This window comes from Pristiophorus japonicus, chromosome 9, assembly GCF_044704955.1.
Source record: "Pristiophorus japonicus isolate sPriJap1 chromosome 9, sPriJap1.hap1, whole genome shotgun sequence".
NCBI classification, from domain to species: domain Eukaryota; kingdom Metazoa; phylum Chordata; class Chondrichthyes; family Pristiophoridae; genus Pristiophorus; species Pristiophorus japonicus.
Window position 1 is genome coordinate 38557662 of NC_091985.1, and position 19732 is coordinate 38577393.

Genomic DNA, 19732 nt, shown 5'->3' on the forward strand with positions numbered 1-19732 from the left:
TGTCCTGCAAGGCATCTGAGCTCAGCGACATAACTCGCCACTTCCTGGCCTTCAGACCTTTTGTAAGTGTAGAACTGGTACCTTGCCATCAGAACGCTTTCCTTCGGGTTCAAATGCTCTCGGACCAGTGTGCACAAATCATCATACGATTTCTCCGTGGGTTTCACTGGAGTGGGCAGATTCTTCATGAGGCCATACGTTGGTGCCCCACAGACGGTAAGGAGGATCGCCCTTCGTTTGGCAGCGCTCTCTTCCCCATCTAGTTTGTTGGCCACGAAGTATTGGTCGATTCGCTCCACAAAAGTTTCCCAATTACCTCCCTCCGAGAATTTCTCCAGGATGCCCACTGTTCTCTGCATCTTTGGGTTCGCTATCTGTATCTCGTCACCAGTTGTTGTGTATGGAGAAAGAATCAGACTGAACACTGTGAGCTCAAAGTAAAGTGTGACCGTAGTCTTTTATTGCAGGTCTCCAGATTGCCTCTCCAACCTGTGAAGCCTCCTTAAATACCTGTGCTCCCAAGGGAGTATGGGATCCCTTGGGTCTCCAGGGGATGAGCCCTCTGGTGGCTGTACAGAGTAAATACAAGTCCACATATATAACAAGAACCCAATCAGAAATTTAGGTGTTACAAATAAACACATCCTAAAAAAATTATTCTGAAAAAGTTGTGATTAGTACTGGAATTAGCATCTCACTTGTAGCATAAAGATATTAGGCAAGTACCCCAAATACATAATGTTAAATGCCTGCCCAATTGGTAGTGATGGTTCTAAGTATGATATCCTTAGGTGAGTAAGTTGTTCCCAATCAGGACAGCAGTTGGGGTGCTACAATTGATCTCGGTGCGCCCCAGTGTTGACAAAAATCATCCAACATTCCCACTCCTGTTTGTTACAAATTGCCGTTTAGAAAGTGTGCAGGTAGATGTCAAGATTATGTGGGGCTTGGCTGTGATGCTCACATAAGAACATAAAAAATAGGAGAAGGAGTAGGCCATTTGGCCCCTCCAATATGCTGCGTCATTCAATAAGATCATGGCTGATCTGATCTTGGCCTCAACTCCACTTCCCTGCTCGCTCCCCATATCCCTTGACTCCCTTATCGTTCAAAAGTCTGTCTATCTCTACTTTAAATATATTCAATGACCCAGCCTTCACAGCTCTGTGGGGTAGAAAATTCCAAAGATTCACAACCCACTGAGAGAAGAAATTTCTCCTCATTTCCGTTTTAAATGGGCGACCCTTTATTCTGAAACTATGATCCTTGTTCTAGATTCCCCACGAGGGGAAACGCCCTCTCTGCTTCTACCCTGTCAAGCCCCCTCAGTATCTTATACGATTCAATAAGATCACCTCTCATTCTGCTAAACTCCAATGAGTATAGACCAACCTGCTCAAACTTTCTTCATGTGACAACCTCTTCATCTCAGGAATCAACCTTGTGAACATGATTGAATTGTCTGCAGAAACCCATTGCCTAGACTCACATGTAAAGATTGATCACTTGTGCGAAGTATTGGAGAGCTGTAGGAATTCCTGGAATTATACTCCAGCATTCAGGCCTCATTCTCATGAGTTAAGTCTTCCCCCATTGCCCTAGTGCCTGACCTTTCTTCTCTCCCCGCCACCTCACCCCCCCACCCCCCGCTTCCCCCTTCCCCCTGCCACCTGGCCCAAGTTCCTGACCTCACCTTGCCCAAGTTCCTTACCTTCTCCCCCACCCAAGTTCCTCCCACCCGCCCCCCGCCCCACCACACAGATTCATGACCTTCTCCTCCATAGGAAAATAGGGAAGATAAAGAAAGAAAGACTTTTATTGATCTAGTGCCTTTCACGACCACCGGACATCTCATAAGTACATAAGAAATAGGAGCAGAAGTAGGCCATTTGGCCCCTCGAGCCTGCTCCAGCATTCAATAAAATCATGCTGATCAAAGTGCTTTACAGCCAATTAAGTACTTTTGAAATGTTTTACTATGGGGGGGTGGGGCGAACTTGGGCAGGGGGAGAAGGGTAGTAATAGTAGGGGATTTTAACTATCCTAATATTGATTGGGGCAAATTTAATGTGAAGGGTATAGAGAGTGCGGAATTCTTGAAATGTATTCAAGAGAACTTTTTTAGTCAGTATGTAGCAAGCCCAACACGAGAGGGGGCGGTCTTGGATTTAGTTTTGGGGAATGAAGCTGGGAAGGTTGAAGGGGTATTCATGGGAGAGCACTTGGGTGCCAGTGACCATAATTCAGTCAGATTCAAGTTAGTTATGGATAAGGACAAGAATAGGCCTGGAATAAAAGTTCCGAATTGGGGAAAATCTAATTTTGCTAAGTTAAGCAGCGATTTGGCCATAGTGGACTGGAAACAGTTACTTGTGGGTAAATCAGTCGGAACAGTGGGAGGCATTTAAGGAGGAGATCTGGAAGGTTCAGGCCAAACCAAACATGTGCCCTTAAAGAAAAAGGCTTGGAAAAAAATGTCTAGTGTCTTACAGAGGAGGATTAATAAAAAAGAGACGCTTATGTCATATATCAACAGCAAAATACTATAGAATCTTTAGAGGAATATTGAAAGTTAAGAGGCAAAATTAAAAAGGATATTAGGAATGCTAAGAGAGAGCACGAGAAATTCTTGGCCAGCAAAATTAAAGAAAACCCTAAGATGTTCTATAAATATATTAAGAGTAAGAGGGTAACTAAAGAAAGGGTAGGGCCTATTAGAGACCATGAGGGTAATCTTTGTGTGGAGGCGGAAGATGTTGGGAGGGTTCTTAATGAATACTTTGCATCTGTTTTCACAAAGGAAAGGGGCAATGCAGATATTGCTATCGAGGAGGTGTGTGATATTCTGGATGAAATAAATGATAGAGGAAGTGTTAAGAGGTTTAGCAGCTTTGAAAGTAGATAAGTCCCCAGGCCCGGATAAAATGCATCCCAGGCTGTTGAGCAAAGTAAAAGAGGAAATAGCAGAGGTCTTGACCATCATTTTCCAGTCCTCTTTGGATCTGGGCATGGTGCCGGAGGATTGGAGGACTGCTAATGTAGTACTCTTGTTTAAGAAGGGAGAAAGGAATAGGCCGAGTAATGACAGGCCTGTCAGCCTAACCTCAGTGGGGGGAAAACTATTGGAAAAAATCCTGAAAGACAGGATAAATCTGCATTTGGAAAGGCAAGGATTAATTAGGGACAGTCAGCAGGGATTTGTTAAAGGAAGATCATGTCTGACCAACCTGATTGAATTTTTTGAGGAGGTAACCAAGAGGGTTGATGAGGGTAGTGAGTACGATGTAGTATATATGGACTTTTGATAAGGTCCCACATGGTAGATTGGTCATGAAGGTTAAAGCCCATGGGATACAGGGCAAAGTGTCAAGTTGGATCCAAAATTGGCTTGGAGGAAAGAGTAATTATTGATGGATGTTTTTGTGACTGGAAGGATGTTTCCAGTGGAGTTCCGCAGGGCTCAGTCCTGGGACCCTTGCTTTTTGTGGTATATATCTACGATTTAGATTTGAATATAGGGAGTATGATTAAGAAGTTTGCTAATGACACTAAAATTGGCTGTGTGATTGATAATGAAGAGGAAAGTCATGGGCTGCAGGAGGATATCAATCTCCTGGTCAGGTGGGCAGAGCAGTGGCAAATGGAATTTAATTCAGAGAAGTGTGAGGTGATGCACTTTGGGAGGGCTAATAAGGAAAGGTTATACACATTAAGCGGTAGGCCACTTAATAGTGTAGATGAAAAAGGGACCTTGGAGTGCTTGTCCACAGATCCCTGAAAGTAGCAGGCCAGATGGATAAGATGGTTAAGAAGGCATACGGAATGCTTGCCTTTATTGGCCGAGGCATAGAATATAAGAGCAAGGAGGTTATGCTTAAATTGTATAATACTTTGGTTAGGCCACAGCTGGAGTATTGCGTGCAGTTCTGGCCGCCGTATTATAGAAAGGACGTGATTGCACGAGAGAGTGCAGAGGAGATTTACTAGGATGTTGCCTGGAATGGAGAATCAGCTATGAGGACAGATTGGACAGGCTGGGTTTGTTCTCATTGGAACAGAGGAGTTGAGAGGAGACCTCACTGAGGTATACAAAATATTGAGAGGCCTGGACATAGTGGATAATAATGGTCTACTTTCAATGGTGGAGGGGTCTATTATAAGGGGGCATAGTTTTAAGGTGGTTGGTGGAAGGGGATTTGAGGGGGTGCTTCTTTACACAAAGGGTTGTGGGAATCTTGAACTCGCTGCCTGGAAGAGTGGTGGATGCAGACACCCTCACCACTTTTAAGAGATGGTTGGATGGGCACTTAAAGTGCAGTAACCTGCAGGGGTACGGACCTAGAGCTGGTAATTGGGATTAGACTGGATGACCTTTTGTTGGACGGAGCAGTTATAATGGTAAGTACTGCATGTAATAGAATATGGCCAGGGTGATCTCTTGGACTCGTTTCGATCGCCTGGATGAGTCGGAGAGGAATTTTCCTTGATTTTTTCTCCCTAAATTGGCCTGGGTTTTTATCTGGTTTTTGCCTCTCTCAGGAGATCACATGGCTCCGGTTGGGGTGGAGTGTAGAATGTTTCAGTGTAAGGGGTGTCGCAGTTGTGGTGAGTTGGGCTGGGTGCTCTTTGCCTTTCCGTCATTGTTCATGGGTTTATATGTAACCTTTAGGGCTGCTGACCAAGGCTCTTTGTTGGCCGGCACGGACTCGATAGGCCGAAATGGCTGTAAATTTCTATGATTTTATGTTTCTATGTTTCACTGTTGTAAAGTGGGAATAAAGGTAAAGAATGGGGGGAGAAATGATCTCAGTGAAACTCACAGCTGCAGTTGCTGGACGAAGAAATGCTTTCATGTCAAAGACAGAAAAATGTGATTAGCTGCAGAAGAGCTACAAGAACAGCTAACGCTCTAGGCAGCGTTATGTCTGCCCACGCACATTGCAGCACTGATGAATTTTTCTGTAAATGTTTCTTCAATGCAGCATCAAACGTAGTAACTGCTACATGGTGTGGGCAGGAGAAAGCACGAGCCCAGGACAAGGACGCAATAACAATGGTCTGGAAATAGGCTGCTTGGTGGATACTGCCAGTGGCTTACTGACATTCACTGCCAATGGCAAGGAATTAAATACATATTATCAGGTATGTCAAAGGACTCAAATTGAATGGAAGGAATAGCTTTATTGTTTTTCCTACATATGAACAGGAGTAGGCCATTCAGCCCCTCGAACCTGTCCCGCCAATCAATCCGATCAAGGTTAATCTGCACCCCCAACTCCATTAACCCGCTTTAGCTCCATTTTCCTTGATACCCTTTGTAAAATCCTGTCCCCTCAGTAAAGATTCACACGAGGCATGTAGTGAAGTCAAGGTCACTCTGGACTTGCACCTTTATTTCACAGCTCTGGAATGCTGCACTTGCCTGAGACCTGTCCTTATATACCTGTCTCTTGCAAATGCACCCCTGGTGGTAAGATATGCTGGTGGTTACAGGTCATATCTTTATTACTGTCATGTATAGCATGTTAGGATACAGTTATATATAGTAATGTAAGATACATGACATCACCCTCCCCCAAGGTCTTATTGTCTTTGTAGGTTCAGTCTCTCAGGTGGTCTACGCTCTCGCGTGGAGCGTCTGAGATGTGGTTCAGTTGTTTGCCTTGGTATCTGTTTTTCTTTGGGTGTGGTTGCTGGTATCTCGCCTGGGCTGTCTGTTTTGATTGGTGTGATTGTTGTTGACTCGCCTGGGCTGTCTGTTGGGATTGCCCTTTCCTCAGGTTGTTCCCTCTGTCTGTCCACCAGGTGTGGTGCGAGTTCCACATTGTAGTCTGCCCCTGGTTCCGCAATGTTGTTGGTAAATCTGCTTTTGACTTGGTCTACATGCCTCCGGCAGGTTTTGCCATTGTCCATTTGTATTACCAGTAGCCTGTTTCCTTCCTTGCCCGTTACTGTTCCTGCAAGCCATTTGGGACCCCTGCCATAGTTTAGTACAAACGCTTTGACCCTATCTCATTCCATCTCCCTCTCGAATTTCTGTCATGGTACTCAGTCAGCTTACGGCGCTTTGCCTCAACGATTTCGTGCATGTCTGGGAGGATTAATGAGAGCCTTGTTTTTAAAGTCCTTATCATCAACAGTTGTGCGGAGGAGGATCCCAGTCAGTGAGTGCGGATGAGATCTGTATGCCAGCAGCAGTCGCGATAGGCGACCCTGCAGCATGGGACCTTGGATTTTAAGCATGCCTTGTTTAATGATTTGCACTGCTCTCCCCGCCTGGCCATTGGAGGCCGGCTTGAACGGTGCCGTCTTGACGTGATTTATGCCGTGGTCAATTATAAAGTCTTGGAATTCTGCGCTGGTGAAGCACGGACCATTGTCACTGACCAATATGTCAGGGATTCCATGTGTTGCAAACATGGTTGCGAGACTCTCCACAGTGGTGGAGGTTGTGCTCGAGTTTAAAATGGTGCATTCAATCCACTTTGAAAATGCATCTACAACTACGAGGAACATTTTGCCCATGAATGGGCCCGCATAGTCTACGTGCACCCGCGACCACGGTTTGGTAGGCTAGGGCCAGAGGCTCAGTGGAGCCTCCCTCGGGGCATTGCTGAGTTGGGCACAAATGGTGCACCTTCGGACGCAGAGCTCCAAGTCCGCGTCAGTACCAGGCCACCAGACGTGGGATCTGGCTATGGCCTTCATGAGAACGATCCCCGGGTGCTCGCGGTGAAGCTCCCGGACAAATACCTCTCTGCCTCGCAGAGGCATGACTACTCGGCTGCCCCACATCAGGCAGTCTGCTTGTAGTGATAGCTCATGCATGCGCCTGTGAAAGGCTTTTAATTCCTCGGTACAGGCATCGCGAGCCTCTGCCCAGTCACCGGTTAGGACACATCTTTTTACTAAGGATAACGTGGGGTCGCTGGCCGTCCAGGCTCTGATTTGGTGAGCCGTCATGGGCGAACCTGTGGACTCAAAGGCATTGATTGCCATGACTATCTCACAGTCCTGTTCGTCAGACCCTTCCGTGGTCGCCAGGGGTAGCCTGCTGAGCGCGTCGGCACAGTTGTCTGTGCCTGGTCTGTGCTTTATGGTATAGTCGTAGGACGCCAGCATGAGTGCCCACCGTTGAATTCGCGCCGAGGCGTTGGCGTTTATTGTCTTGCTCTCGGATAGGAGCGACGTGAGGGGCTTGTGGTCGGTTTCTAAGGCGAACTTGGCCCCGAAAAGGTATTGGTGCATCTTTTTGACACCGTACACGCACGCGAGCGCCTCCATTTCTACCATTCCGTACCCGCGCTCCGCCCGCAAAAGTGACCTGGAGGCAGAAGCTATGGGTTGTAATTTGCCCGCACTATTGACATGTTGCAAAACGCACCCGACCCCATACGCTGACGCATCGCATGTGAGAACTAGCTTTTTACTGGGTCAAAGAAAGTCAAAACACTGTTGGAACAGAGAAGGTTGCGTGCCTTATTGAAGGTGCGTTCCTGGGCGTCCCCCAAAACCAATCGCACCCCTTCCTGAGTAGCACGTGGAGAGGCTCCAGGCAGCGTGCTTAAGTTCTGCATAAAGTTCCCAAAGTAATTGAGTAGCCCGAGAAAGGCGCGCAGTTCTGAGACATTCCGGGGCCTGGGTGCCAGACGAATTGCTTCTGTTTTGGACTCTGTTGGGCGGATTCCATCAGCGGCAATCCTGCTGCCCAAAAATTCTATCTTGGGTGCGAGAAACAGGCACTTGGATTTCTTGACTTGTAGGCCTACCCGATCCAACTGCTTTAGTACTTCCTCCAAATTACGGAGATGGGAGTCGGTGTCCCTGCCCGTGATAAGTATGTCATCTTGAAATACAACCGTCCCCAGGATGGACTTGAGCAGACTCTCCATGTTGCGCTGGAATATGGCAGCTGCCGACCTTATGCCGAATGGGCATCAATTGTACATGAAAAGGCCGCGATGTGTGTTGATGGTGGTGAGTAGCTTGGATTCCTCGGTCAATTCTTGCGTCATATACGCAGATGTGAGGTCTAGTTTTGAGAAAAGTTTACCTCCAGCCAATGTGGCAAATAAGTCCTCCGCTCTGGGCAGCGGGTACTGGTCCTGTAGGGAGACTCTGTTTATGGTAGATTTGTAGTCCCCACAGATTCGTACGGATCCATCAGGCTTCATGACTGGGACGATGGGACTTGCCAGTCGCTAAATTCCACAGGAGATATAATGCCTTCCCGCAGAAGCCTGTCTAGTTCGTGTTCAATCTTTTCCCTCATCACATAGGGTACAGCTCTGGCCTTGTGATGGACCGGTCTAGCATCCTGTATGATGTAGATTTTGACTTTGGCCCCTTTGAAAGTGCCCACATCTGGCTGAAAGAGATGTTCAAATCGCTTTATAACTGTTGAGCAGGAGGTCCGTTCCTCTAATGACATGGCATGGACATCATCCCATTTCCAGTTTAATTTTGCCAGCCAGCTTCTCCCCAGCAGTGCTGAGGGGTCTCCGGGACAATCCACACAGGAAGTCGGTTCACTGTCCCTTTGTGTGTGACAAAGAGCATGGTGCTGCCGAGGACTGGTACGATTTCTTTGGTATAGGTCCTTAGTTTGGTGTCGACCCTTGTGAGTTTTGGTCTGTCTCTTTTAAGCGGCCACAGTTGTTCAAATTGTTGAGCGCCCATGAGAGATTGACTCGCTCCCGGATCCAGCTCCATGTTGACAGATATCCCGTTGAGTAGGACCCTCATCATCATAGGAGGTGTCCTGTTGTAGGAGCAGCGGCCATTGATCGTGTTGACCCGCTGTACATCGGTGTCCCGGGTACTGTCCCCACCATTTTCTGGTCCGCTTTCCAACCCATCCGATTCGTATACCAGCCGAGCTGCTGTTTTTTTGCACATGCGGGCCAAATGCCCTGTATATTCACAATTTCTGAAAACAGCCTGCTGAAATTGACATCCCCTTGACGAGTGCCCACCCCCACACCTCCAGCACAGACCTGTTCCATTGTTCAAAGTGTTCCCAAATAATGAGCTGCATCTGGCTGATCTCTCTTGAGCTTCTCTCTGTTGTAGTTGATTGTTTGCATTGTGGGTTAATGAGGTGTGAACAGCCGTTCCTGTGGCCCTTGATGGCTTCTGCCTGCTGTCAAGAGCCTGTTCTCCCGGTTTTGTCAGTGTGTGGCGGTAGCAGCTTGTTTAGTGCTGTGAACTTCTTGTTCCGATATTTCGTTAGTTGTCGTACCTGCATTGTAAATCAACCTCGTTTCTTCTTCCCCTACCAAGAATGTCTGTGCAACCCCTGCTGCTGCCTCTAAGGTCAGGTTCTTGGTCTCTATGAGCTTTTGGAATATGCCTGCGTGGCCTATTCCTGCAATGAAAAAGTCTCAGCATTTCTCTCCTCAGTTCATTGCAGAACTCACATAAACTAACCAACCTCCGAAGTTCCGCCACGAAGTCGGATATGCTCTGGCCCACACAGCGTCTGTAGTTGTAGAACCTGTGTCTGGCCATGTGTTGGCTGCTCGCTGGCTTCAGGTGGTCTCTTACCAATGTGCTCAATTCTTCAAACGACTTGCTTGCTGGTTTCTTGGGTGCCAACAGATCCTTCATTAAAGCGTATGTTTTCGAGCCACAGCTGGTCAAGAGATGGGCTCTTCTCTTGTCTGCCTTATCGTCGCCTAACCAGTCTTTGATTGCAAAGCTTTGCTGGAGCCTTTCTATAAATTCCTCCCAATTGTCTCCCGCATTGTACTTTTCATCTGATCCGTTATTCGCCATTCTATGGATTCTGTAATCCCGTAACTCGTCACCACTGTAAAGTCCTGTCCCCTCAGTACAGATTCACACGAGGCATGTAGTGAAGTCAATGTCACTCTGGACCTACACCTTTATTTCACAGCTCTGGAATGCTGCACTTGCCTGAGACCTGTCCTTATATACCTGTCTCTTGCAAGTGCACCCCTGGTGGTCAGGTATGCTGGTGGTTACAGGTCATATCTTATTACAGTCATGTATAGCATGTTAGGATACAGTTATATATAATAATGTAAGATACATGACACCCTAGCCTTCATTTACTGTTGATGATACACTCATAATAAAGGGTGAAACTGAGTACTGTGTGTAATGAGCAAGAGTGACCTTAGCTCCTTTAATAAGATTCCAGAGTGCCGGCCCCTCATGGGTGGCCTGCTTATATACTGTGCTCCCAAGGGGTGCTGGGATCCCTTGGGACTCCAACAGGTAGGCCCTCTGGTGGTCAGGTGTCATGCAGTTTACAAAGAGTTCAATACATAACATCACTCCACCATGAAGTCAATAGTACACTTATTTACAAGGTGAGACGATCTGCGGCTTTACGCTCCCTTATTGATCATCTCGGTGCAAATGTGGGTGTGGGTGGGTTGGTCAGTTCTTCACCGGGCTGTTGGGCAGCCGGCCTTGCTGGGCTGCTGGGGATGATGAGTTCGGTTTCGTGGTCAACCAATGATGTTAGTTGCCACTTGTGTATGTGTTGGAGGGTCAAAGTTGGTGGTGTCCTCTTCGGGTGGTTCATAGTTGTTGGTGAATTGCAATTTGATTTGGTCCAAATGATTTCTGTGTGTTTGTCCATTGATCAATTTGACCTGAAACACCCTACTCCCCTCTTTGGCTGTGACCGTGCCAGCGAGCCATTTGGGACCATGTCCATAATTGATCACAAACACAGGATCATTGATCTCAATATCGCGTGACAAATTTGCGTGGTCAAGGGTACACACTTTGTTGATGCCGCTTGCCCTCCACGTGATCATGGAGATTAGGGTGGACAAGAGAGAGCCTTGTTTTAAGCGCCCTTTTCATGGGCAACTCGGCTGGGGGAACGCCGGTGAGTGAATGGGGTCTGGTGCGGTCGCTGAGCAGCACTCGGGACAACCAGTTCTGCAGGGAGCTTTCCGACACAATGTTTCAAGCTTTGCTTGATGGTCTGAACTGCCCATTCTGCCTGGCCGTTGGATGCGGGCTTGAACGGCGCAGATGTGACGTGTTTGATCCCATTGCAGGTCATGAATTCTTTGAATTCAGCACAGGTGAAACACGGCCCGTTGTCACTGACTAGGACATCAGGCAAACCGTGCGTGGCAAACATGGCTCGTAGGCTTTCAATGGTGGCCGTGAACGTGCTTACAGACATTATTGCACATTCAATCCATTTTGAGTAAGCATCCACGACAACCAAAAACATTTTGCTTAGAAATGGGCCCGCATAGTCTACGTGGATTCTCGACCACGGTTTTGAGGGCCATGACCACAAACTTAGCGGTGCCTCTCTGGGTGCATTGCTCAGCTGAGAGCAAGTGTTGCACTGGTGCACGTATGACTCTAAATCTGAGTCGATGCCGGGCCACCACACATGGGATCTGTCTATGGCTTTCATCATTATAATGCCTGGGTGGGTGCTGTGCAGTTCACATATGAATGTATCTCTGCCTTTCTTGGGCAAGACCACGCGATTGATCCACAACAGACAGTCCGCCTGCAGGGACAACTCGTCTTTGCATCTGTGGAATGGCTTAATTGCCTCCTGCATCTCCACTGGGACACCGGACCAGCTCCCATGGAAGGCAGAGTTTTTTTTACCAAGGACAGTAAAGGATCCTGGCTGGTTCAGGTCCTGTTCTGGTGGGCCATAACGGGGGACTTCTCGTTCTCGAATGCCTCCATGACCATGAGCAAGCCCACTGGCTGTGCCATTTCCACCCTGGTGGTGGGCAGTGGCAGCCGACTGAGAGCATCTGCGCAGTTCTCTGTGCCCAGTCTGTGGTGGGTTACATAGTTGTATGCCGACAACATGAGCATCCATCTTTGGATACAGGCAGAGGCATTGATATTAATCCCTTTGCTCTCAGAGAACAGCGATAGGAGCGGCTTGTGGTCAGTTTCAAGCTCAAACTTGTGGCCAAATAAGTACTGGTGCATTTTCTTTACCCCATAGACACACGCCAGGGCCCCTTTTTCAATCATGCTGTAGGCCCTTTCGGCCTTGGACAAACTCCTGGATGCATAAGCGACCGGTTGAAAATTCCCCGATTCATTAGCCTGTTGTAACACACACCCGATCCCGTATGACGATGTAGCGCAAGCTAGCACTAATCGTTTACAAGGGTTGTACAGAACAAGCAGTTTGTTCGAACACAACAGATTTCTAGCTTTCTTAAAGGCAGCCTCTTGTGAATTCCCCCATACCCAGTCGTCTCCCTTGCGCAGTAGCGCATGTATGGATTCCAGCAGGATGCTTAACCCAGGTAGGAAATTACCGAAATAGTTCAGGAGTCCCAGGAACGTGGTCGCGGCGCGTTCTTGATGGCCTCCGTCTTGGTGTCGGTGGGTCTGATGCCGTCTGCTGCGATTCTCCTTCCCAAGAACTCGGCGTCCTGTGTCAGGAAAACACACTTCGAGTGTTTCAACCTGAGCCCCACACGATCCAACTGACTAAGAACCCTTCCAGATTCTTCAAGTGCTCCATGGTGTCCCGACCTGTAACCAATATATCGTCCTGAAAGACCACTGTGCAAGGAACTGACTTTAGCAGGCTCTCCCTGCTCCGCTGGAAGATCACCGCGGCTGACCGAATCCCAAACGAGCACCAGCTGTAGATAAACAGATCTTTGTGCATGTTGATTCAGGTGAGGCTTTTCGAAGACTCCTCCAGCTCCTGCGTCATGTAGGCCGAGGTTAGATCCAGCTTGGTGAACGTCTTCCCTCCAGCCAGGGTCGCACATGGGTCGTCTGCCTTGGGTAGCGGGTACTGGTCCTGCAGTGAAAAATGGTTAATCGTTACTTTATAGTCCCCGAAAATTCTAACAGTGTCATCCTCCTTAAGTACCGGGAGAATCGCTGGCCCAGTCGTTGAATTTCACCAGCGCGATGATGCCTTCACGTTGCAACCTGTCCAGCTCAATTTCCACTTTTTCACGCATCATGTACGGTATCGCCCGAGCCTTGTGGTACCTGGGTCGCGTACCGGGGACCAAATGGATCTTTTACCCCCGAGAAGCTTCCGATGCCTGGCTCGAACAGCGATGGGAACTTGCTCAGAACCTCGGTACATGAGGCGTCATCGATAGACGAAAGCGCTCGAATGTCATCCCAGTTCCAGCGGAATTTTCCCAGCCAGCTTCTGCCAAACAACGTGGGGCCATCTCCTGGTACAATCCACAGCAGGAGTTCGTGTACTGCTCCGTCATCGAAGACTTTGACTTCTGCACTGCCAATTGCAGGGATTAATTCTTTGGTGTAAGTCCTTACTTTGCTGTGAATGGGGCTGAGCTTGGGCCTGTGTGCCTTTTTGCGCCACAGCCTGTCGAAGACCTTTTTACTCATTATGGACTGACTTGCCCCGTGTCCAGCTCCATAGATACTGGAATACCGTTCAGTTCAACTTTCAACATTATTGATGGACATTTCGTAGTGAATGTGTGCACCCCGTACACTTCTGCCTCCTCAGTACGAGTCTCCAATTCAGCCTGATCCACAGTAGATCGATCTTCCTCTGCAACGTGGTGGTTTGCAGCTCGCCTGCACATTTGTTGGAAGTGTCCATTGTTCTGCAACCATTACACACACAGTGCTTAAAGCGACATTGATGGGGCCAATGATCATCTCCGCAGCGCCAACAGGGTGTTAACTGCCTCGCATTAACAGTTGATGGCAGACTCTGGGTTATCTGAGGTCTGGCCGCAGCAGTCAGCATGTACATTCTGCCATGTACATTTCTGCTCGAGTCCGACGTTACTTTATGCTCAGTACTGGCCAGTACTTCTTTATTCTGCTAAATCTGCTTGGTGTTGTCGCTGGTGGACATAAATGCCTGGGCTATCGTTATGGCTTTACTTAGATTCGGAGTTTCTACAGTCAACAGTTTGCGAAGGATTGTCTCATGTCCAATGCCCAGTACAAAAAGTCTCTGAGTATTTGTTCGAGGAATCGCTCAAACTCACAATGTCCTGCGAGGCGCCTTAGTTCGGCGACATAGCTCGCCACTTCCTGGCCCTCCGATCGTTGACACGTGTAGAACCGATATCTCGCCATCAAAACGCTTTCCTTAGGATTTAGGTGCTCTCGGACCAGTGTACACAATTCTTCGTAGGATTTCTCTGTTGGTTTTGCCGGGGCCAGGAGATTCTTCATGAGGCCATAGGCTGTTGCCCCACAGACAGTTCGGAGGATGGCCCTTCACTTGGTAGCGTTCTCATCCCCTTCCAGCTCGTTGGCCATGAAGTATTGGTTGAGTCTCTCCACGAAGGTCTTCCAATCGTCCCATTCTTAGAAATTCTCCAGGATGCCGACTGTTCTTTGCATTTTCGAGCGGTTGTTCGTTACCTTGTCGCCAATTGATGCACTCATAATAAAGGGTGAAACTGAGTACTGTGTACAATGAGCAAGTGTGACCTTAGCTCCTTTAATAAGATTCCAGAGTGGTGGTACTTCGTGGGTGGCCTGCTTATATACTGTGCTCCCAAGAGATGCTGGGATCCCTTGGGACTCGAACTGGTGGGCCCTCTGGTGGTCAGCTGTCATGTAGGTTACAAAGGGTTAAATACATAACAGTTAATACCCTTTGATCCATATCCTTTGATACCCTTATCTAATAAAAAATCTATCGACCTCAGTCTTGAAAATTCAGCATCCACAGGCTTTTGGGAAGAGAATTCCAGATTTCCACTACCCTTTGTGTGAAAATATGCTTCCTGATTTAGTTATTTCACTCCACCGCTTTACATGATACTCCCTGACAGAGTGGATCATTAGCTACCTCCTCTGCTAATGATGCTCTGTGACTGGACAAAGGAAGATATGCAAGAGTGATGTGGGTTGAAGCACTTCACTGTCCCAGACAACCCAGTGGAGATTGGGAATTCACTGTGTGAGGTATCAGTGAAGCTAACCCCCTCTGCACAGCTTCACAGAGTGGCATACAATCCATTGCATTCTACCAGGCCACTCTTTGGTTATGCTGGCATCGTTCATCATCTTTATACAGTTACAAATAATTAAAATTGGATCAACTTAGTGGTTGAGGAATAAAGTCCAACAAAGGGGATTGAAGAACATAACATAAGAAATAGGAGCAGAAGTAGGCCATACAGCTCCTCGAGCATGCTCTGCCATTCAGTAAGATCATGGCTGATCTTCTACCTCAACTCCACCTTCCTGACCTGTACCCGTATCCCTCGATTCCTTTCGCGTCCAAAAATCTTTCAATCTCTGTCTTGAATATATTCAATGACTCAGCCTCCACAGCTCTCTGGAGTAGAGAATTCCAAAGATTCACGACCCTCTGAGACGACCCTCTGAGAGAAGAAATTTCTCCTCATTTCCATCTTAAATGGGCGCTCTCTTAATCTGAAACTATGCCCCTGTTGCGTATGCAATAATTCAATCGGCTTAGTACCGTGAACTCAATCAGGTGCAACCTGACTCTACTTTATTAGCTCTCAAAGTGAGGATTAAACATGGAGGCTTTCTTTATATACAAGGGCTTCACCTATGTGTTTCTGTGGCCCAATGACCTCCAATGGTCGCTCCCCCTGGTGGCAGGTAAACCCAGGCATACATACATTACATCATTCCACCCCAACCCCCCCCCCCCCCCCCCAAGATCTTGGTATCAGTCCTATTTACAAATTGAGAAGTCCTGGGCTTTCCGCTCCCTAGTTGATCGTCTCAGTTCAATTCCAGATCTGGGTGAGCTCTCCGAGTCATTCATGATTTGAGGCTGAACAGCCGATCTAATGGGAGTGACAGTTCCATGTCGGGGATTGAAGGTCCAGATTCATTAACAACAGCAGGGTCTTCTGATGGCTGAATATGAATCAGTTGGTCATTAATGGTGTCATCTTCAAGCTGTTCTGGTTCGTCTGTGTGCCACAATTTTGTCTGATCAATGTGCCTCCTGCATGTTTGCCCATTAGTGAGCCTGACAATAAGCACCCCGTTACCCTCCTTTGCCGTAACAGTGCCAGTGACCCACTTGGGGCCTTGACCATAATTTAGCACATACACAGGATCATTAATAGAGATGTCGCATGACATGGCAGTGCGCTCATGATACCACTGCTGATGTTGACGTCTGTTTTCAACGTGATTGTTAACATCAGGGTGGACAAGCGAGAGCCTGGTCTTGAGACCTCTCTTCATCAACAGTTCAGCAAGGGTGGACCCCAGTAAGCATGTGGGGTCTCGTCCTACAACTAAGCAGTATGCGTGACAAGCGAGTCTGCAAAGAACCGTGAGTTACGCATTTCAGTTTCTGCTTGATGGTTTAGACGGCCCGCTCCACTTGACCATTGGACGCGGGTTTGAATGGTGCAGACCTTACGTGCTTGATACCATTGAGTCTCATAAACTCTTGAAACTCCAAACTCGTGAAGCACGATCCGTTGTCACTCATAACGGATGTCGGGCAGACCATGAGTGGCGAACATGGCACAAAGGCCATGTGTGGCTGTGGATGTGCTGGATGACAAGATTACACATTCTATCCATTTGGAATACGCATCCACCACCACCAAAAACATTTTGCCCAGGAAAGGACCCGCATAGTCGATGTGGATCCTCGACCATGGTTTGGATGGTCACGACCACAGACTTCGCGGAGATTCCACTGATGCATTGCTTAACTGCATGCAAGAGTTGCACTGATGCACACATGACTCCAAATCAGAGTCAATGTCAGGCCACCAAACGTGAGACCTGGCAATGGCCTTCATCATCACAATACCGGGATGGGTGCTGTGTTAATCCCGTACAAATTTCTCTCTGCCTTTCTTGGGGATAACAACACGATTACCCCATCACAAACAATCAGATTGAATGGGCAGTTCGTTTTTGCGACGGTTGTTAGGTTTGGTCTCATCACACACTTCCCTGGGAATGGCTGCCCAATCACCACTTAGGACACAACGTTTTACAACCGATAAGATTGGATCCTGGCTGGTTCAGGTCCTAACTTGTTGAGCAGTGACACTCTCAAAGGCATCCATGACCAACAGTAGGTCTTCGGGCTGTGACGTTTCCACCTCTGGTGTGGGCACAACGGTAAATGGCTCAATGCATCGGCACAATTCTCGGTGCCAGGTCTATGGCAAATGACATAATCATAGGCAGATAATGTCAGCGCCCACCTCTGGATGCGGGACGACGCGTTTGTATTGATACCTCTATGCTCTGAAAACAAAGATATGAGCGGCTTGTGATCGGTTTCAAGCTCAAAACGAAACCCAAACAGATACTGGTGCAGCTTTTTAACCCCAAATACGCAGGCTAAAGCTTCTTTCTCTACCATGCCGTAGGCTCTTTCCGCTTTAGACATGCTTCTCAACACGTACGCAACAGGTTGTAGTTTGCCCGACTCATTGGATTGTTGGAGCTCGCAACCAACCCCATGTGATGAAGTGTCACAAGCCAGTACTAAACGCTTGCACAGGTCATAAAGTACCAGCAATTTGTTGGAACAAAGCAGATTTCTAGCCTTCTCGAAGGCCCTGTCTTGAGATACACCTCAAACCTGGTTGTCGCCTTTTCTGAGCAGCATGTGCAGTGGCTCTAATAATGTGCTCAATTTAGGTAAGAAATTACCAAAGTAGTTGAGAAGACCAAGGAACGAACGCAGCTCCGTCACATTGTGGGGTTTAGGTGCATTTTTGATGGCCTCTGTTTTCGAGTCTGTAGGTCTGATGCCATCTGCAACAATCTTCCTTCCCAGGAATTTGACTTCCAGTGCCATAAAGACGCACTTTGAACGTTTCAGCCTGAGCCCCACTTTGTCCAGATGACGTAGAACCTCTTCCAGGTTGTGCAGGTCTTCAGCAGTGTCACGACCTGTGACAAGAATGTCGTCTTGGAACACCACGGTTCTAGGGACGGATTTCAGTAAACTTTCCATGTTTCTCTGAAATATGGCTGCAGCCGAGCGAATTCCAAAAGGACACTTGTTGTAAATGAACAGCCCTTTATGTGTATTGATGCACATAAATTTCTTCGACGATTTGGCAAGCTCTTGTGTCATATAGGCTGACATCAGATCCAATTTGGTGAACGACTTTCCCCCAGCTAGCGTTGCAAACAGGTCATCAGCCTTTGGTAACGGGTACTGATCCTGTTTTGAAACTTGGTTGATCGTAACCTTGTCGTCTTCACAAATCCTGACAGTGCCATCGCTCTTCAGCACAGGAACAATGGGACTAGCCCATTCGTTAAATTCGACCGGTGAAATGATCCCTTCACGTTGGAGTCTGTCCAGTTCGATTTCAACCTTTTCCCTCATCATGGACGGGACCGCCCGGGCTTTGTGATGGACGGGTCTTGCATCCGAGTCCAGGTGGATCTGCACCTTGGCTCCCGTGAAGTTGCCAATGCCCGGATCAAACAACGAGGGAAATTTGCTCAGCACTTGAGCACATGAAGCATCATTCACCGATGACAAAGCTTTAACATCATTCCAGTTCCCCTTTATTTTTTTGAGCCAACTCCTGCCGAACAGCGTTGGACCATTGTCTGGAACGATCCACAGCGATAGATCATGAACCGCCCCATCGTACGACACCTTGACTGCTGCACTGCCAATCATTGGTATGAGCTCTTTGGTGTAGGTACGCAATTTTGCATTTACTGGACTCAGCTTGGGTTTCATGGCCTTGGTGTCCCACAGCTTTTCAAAAGTCCTCTGGCTCATAATTGACTGAATCGCACCCGTGTCTAATTCCATAGATATCGGCACACCGTTCAATTTTACTTCGATCTTTATCGGTTGGCTCTTTATCAGGAATGAATGTACATTATACACTTCCTCCTCTGCTATCTCAGGTTGCATTGCTGGATCCGCTCCGGATTCGTCGTCATCATTCATTTGATGTGTCGCAGCACGCTTGCTGAGCTGCGGACACATCCGCTGACGGTGCCCCATTTTCGCACAGCCTCTACAAATATACTGTCTGAAACGGCACTGATGAGGCCGATAATTGCCCCCACAACGCCAACAGGGTAAAATCGGATTCGTGCCCAATGGCGGACTTCGAGCAGCTACAGGTTTCGCAAACACAGTCGGGTAGGCCCTGCCAGGTGCAGCTCTGCCAACCGATGACACAATTTGGTGCACAGTACTTGCCGTGGAGTTCCGACTCTGCGAGGATATCTGCTTTGTACCGTGGTCAGGCAAGCCTGGGCGATCGTGATGGCCCTGCTCAGATCCAGCGTATCCGCAGCCAGCAGCTTCCGCAGGAGCACCTCGTGGTTTATGCCTATTACAAAGATGTCGCGCAACATGTCTTCCAACGCGGTTCCAAACTTATACGGCCCAGCGAGACGTCTCAGGTCGGCGACAAATTCCGCCACGTCCTGGCCCTCAGAACGAACCTGCTTGTAAAAGTGATATCTCAAGATAATGATGCCTTCTTTAGGTTTGAGATGGTCCAGAATCAGAGCACACAATTCCTCATGGTCTTTTCCATTGGACATGCAGGTGAGAGCAGATTCTTTTATGAGGCCATAGATTTTTGGACCACAAACCGTGAGGAAAACTGCCCTGCGCCTAACTGCATCAGCGTCTTCATCCATCTTGTTGGCCACGAAGTATTGGTCGAGGCGATCTGTAAAATCCTCCCAGTCTTCTCCCTCCATAAATCGCTCCAGGATTCCAACTGTGCTCATTTTTTTTTTTGTGCGTGAAAGTTCTTATTGTGGCTCATCGCCA

General features: G+C 48.0%; 1 protein-coding gene across 1 annotated transcript in view; it reads left to right on the forward strand.

Annotated features, from left to right (window-relative positions):
• Window positions 1-19732, forward strand: part of ryr2a (ryanodine receptor 2a (cardiac)) — a 924147-nt gene that overhangs the window by 482812 nt on the left and 421603 nt on the right. Inside the window, exon 34 of the mRNA XM_070890953.1 lies at window positions 4983-5142. Coding sequence (XP_070747054.1) covers window positions 4983-5142 — 160 coding nt within the window. The remainder of the gene's footprint in view (window positions 1-4982; window positions 5143-19732) is intronic.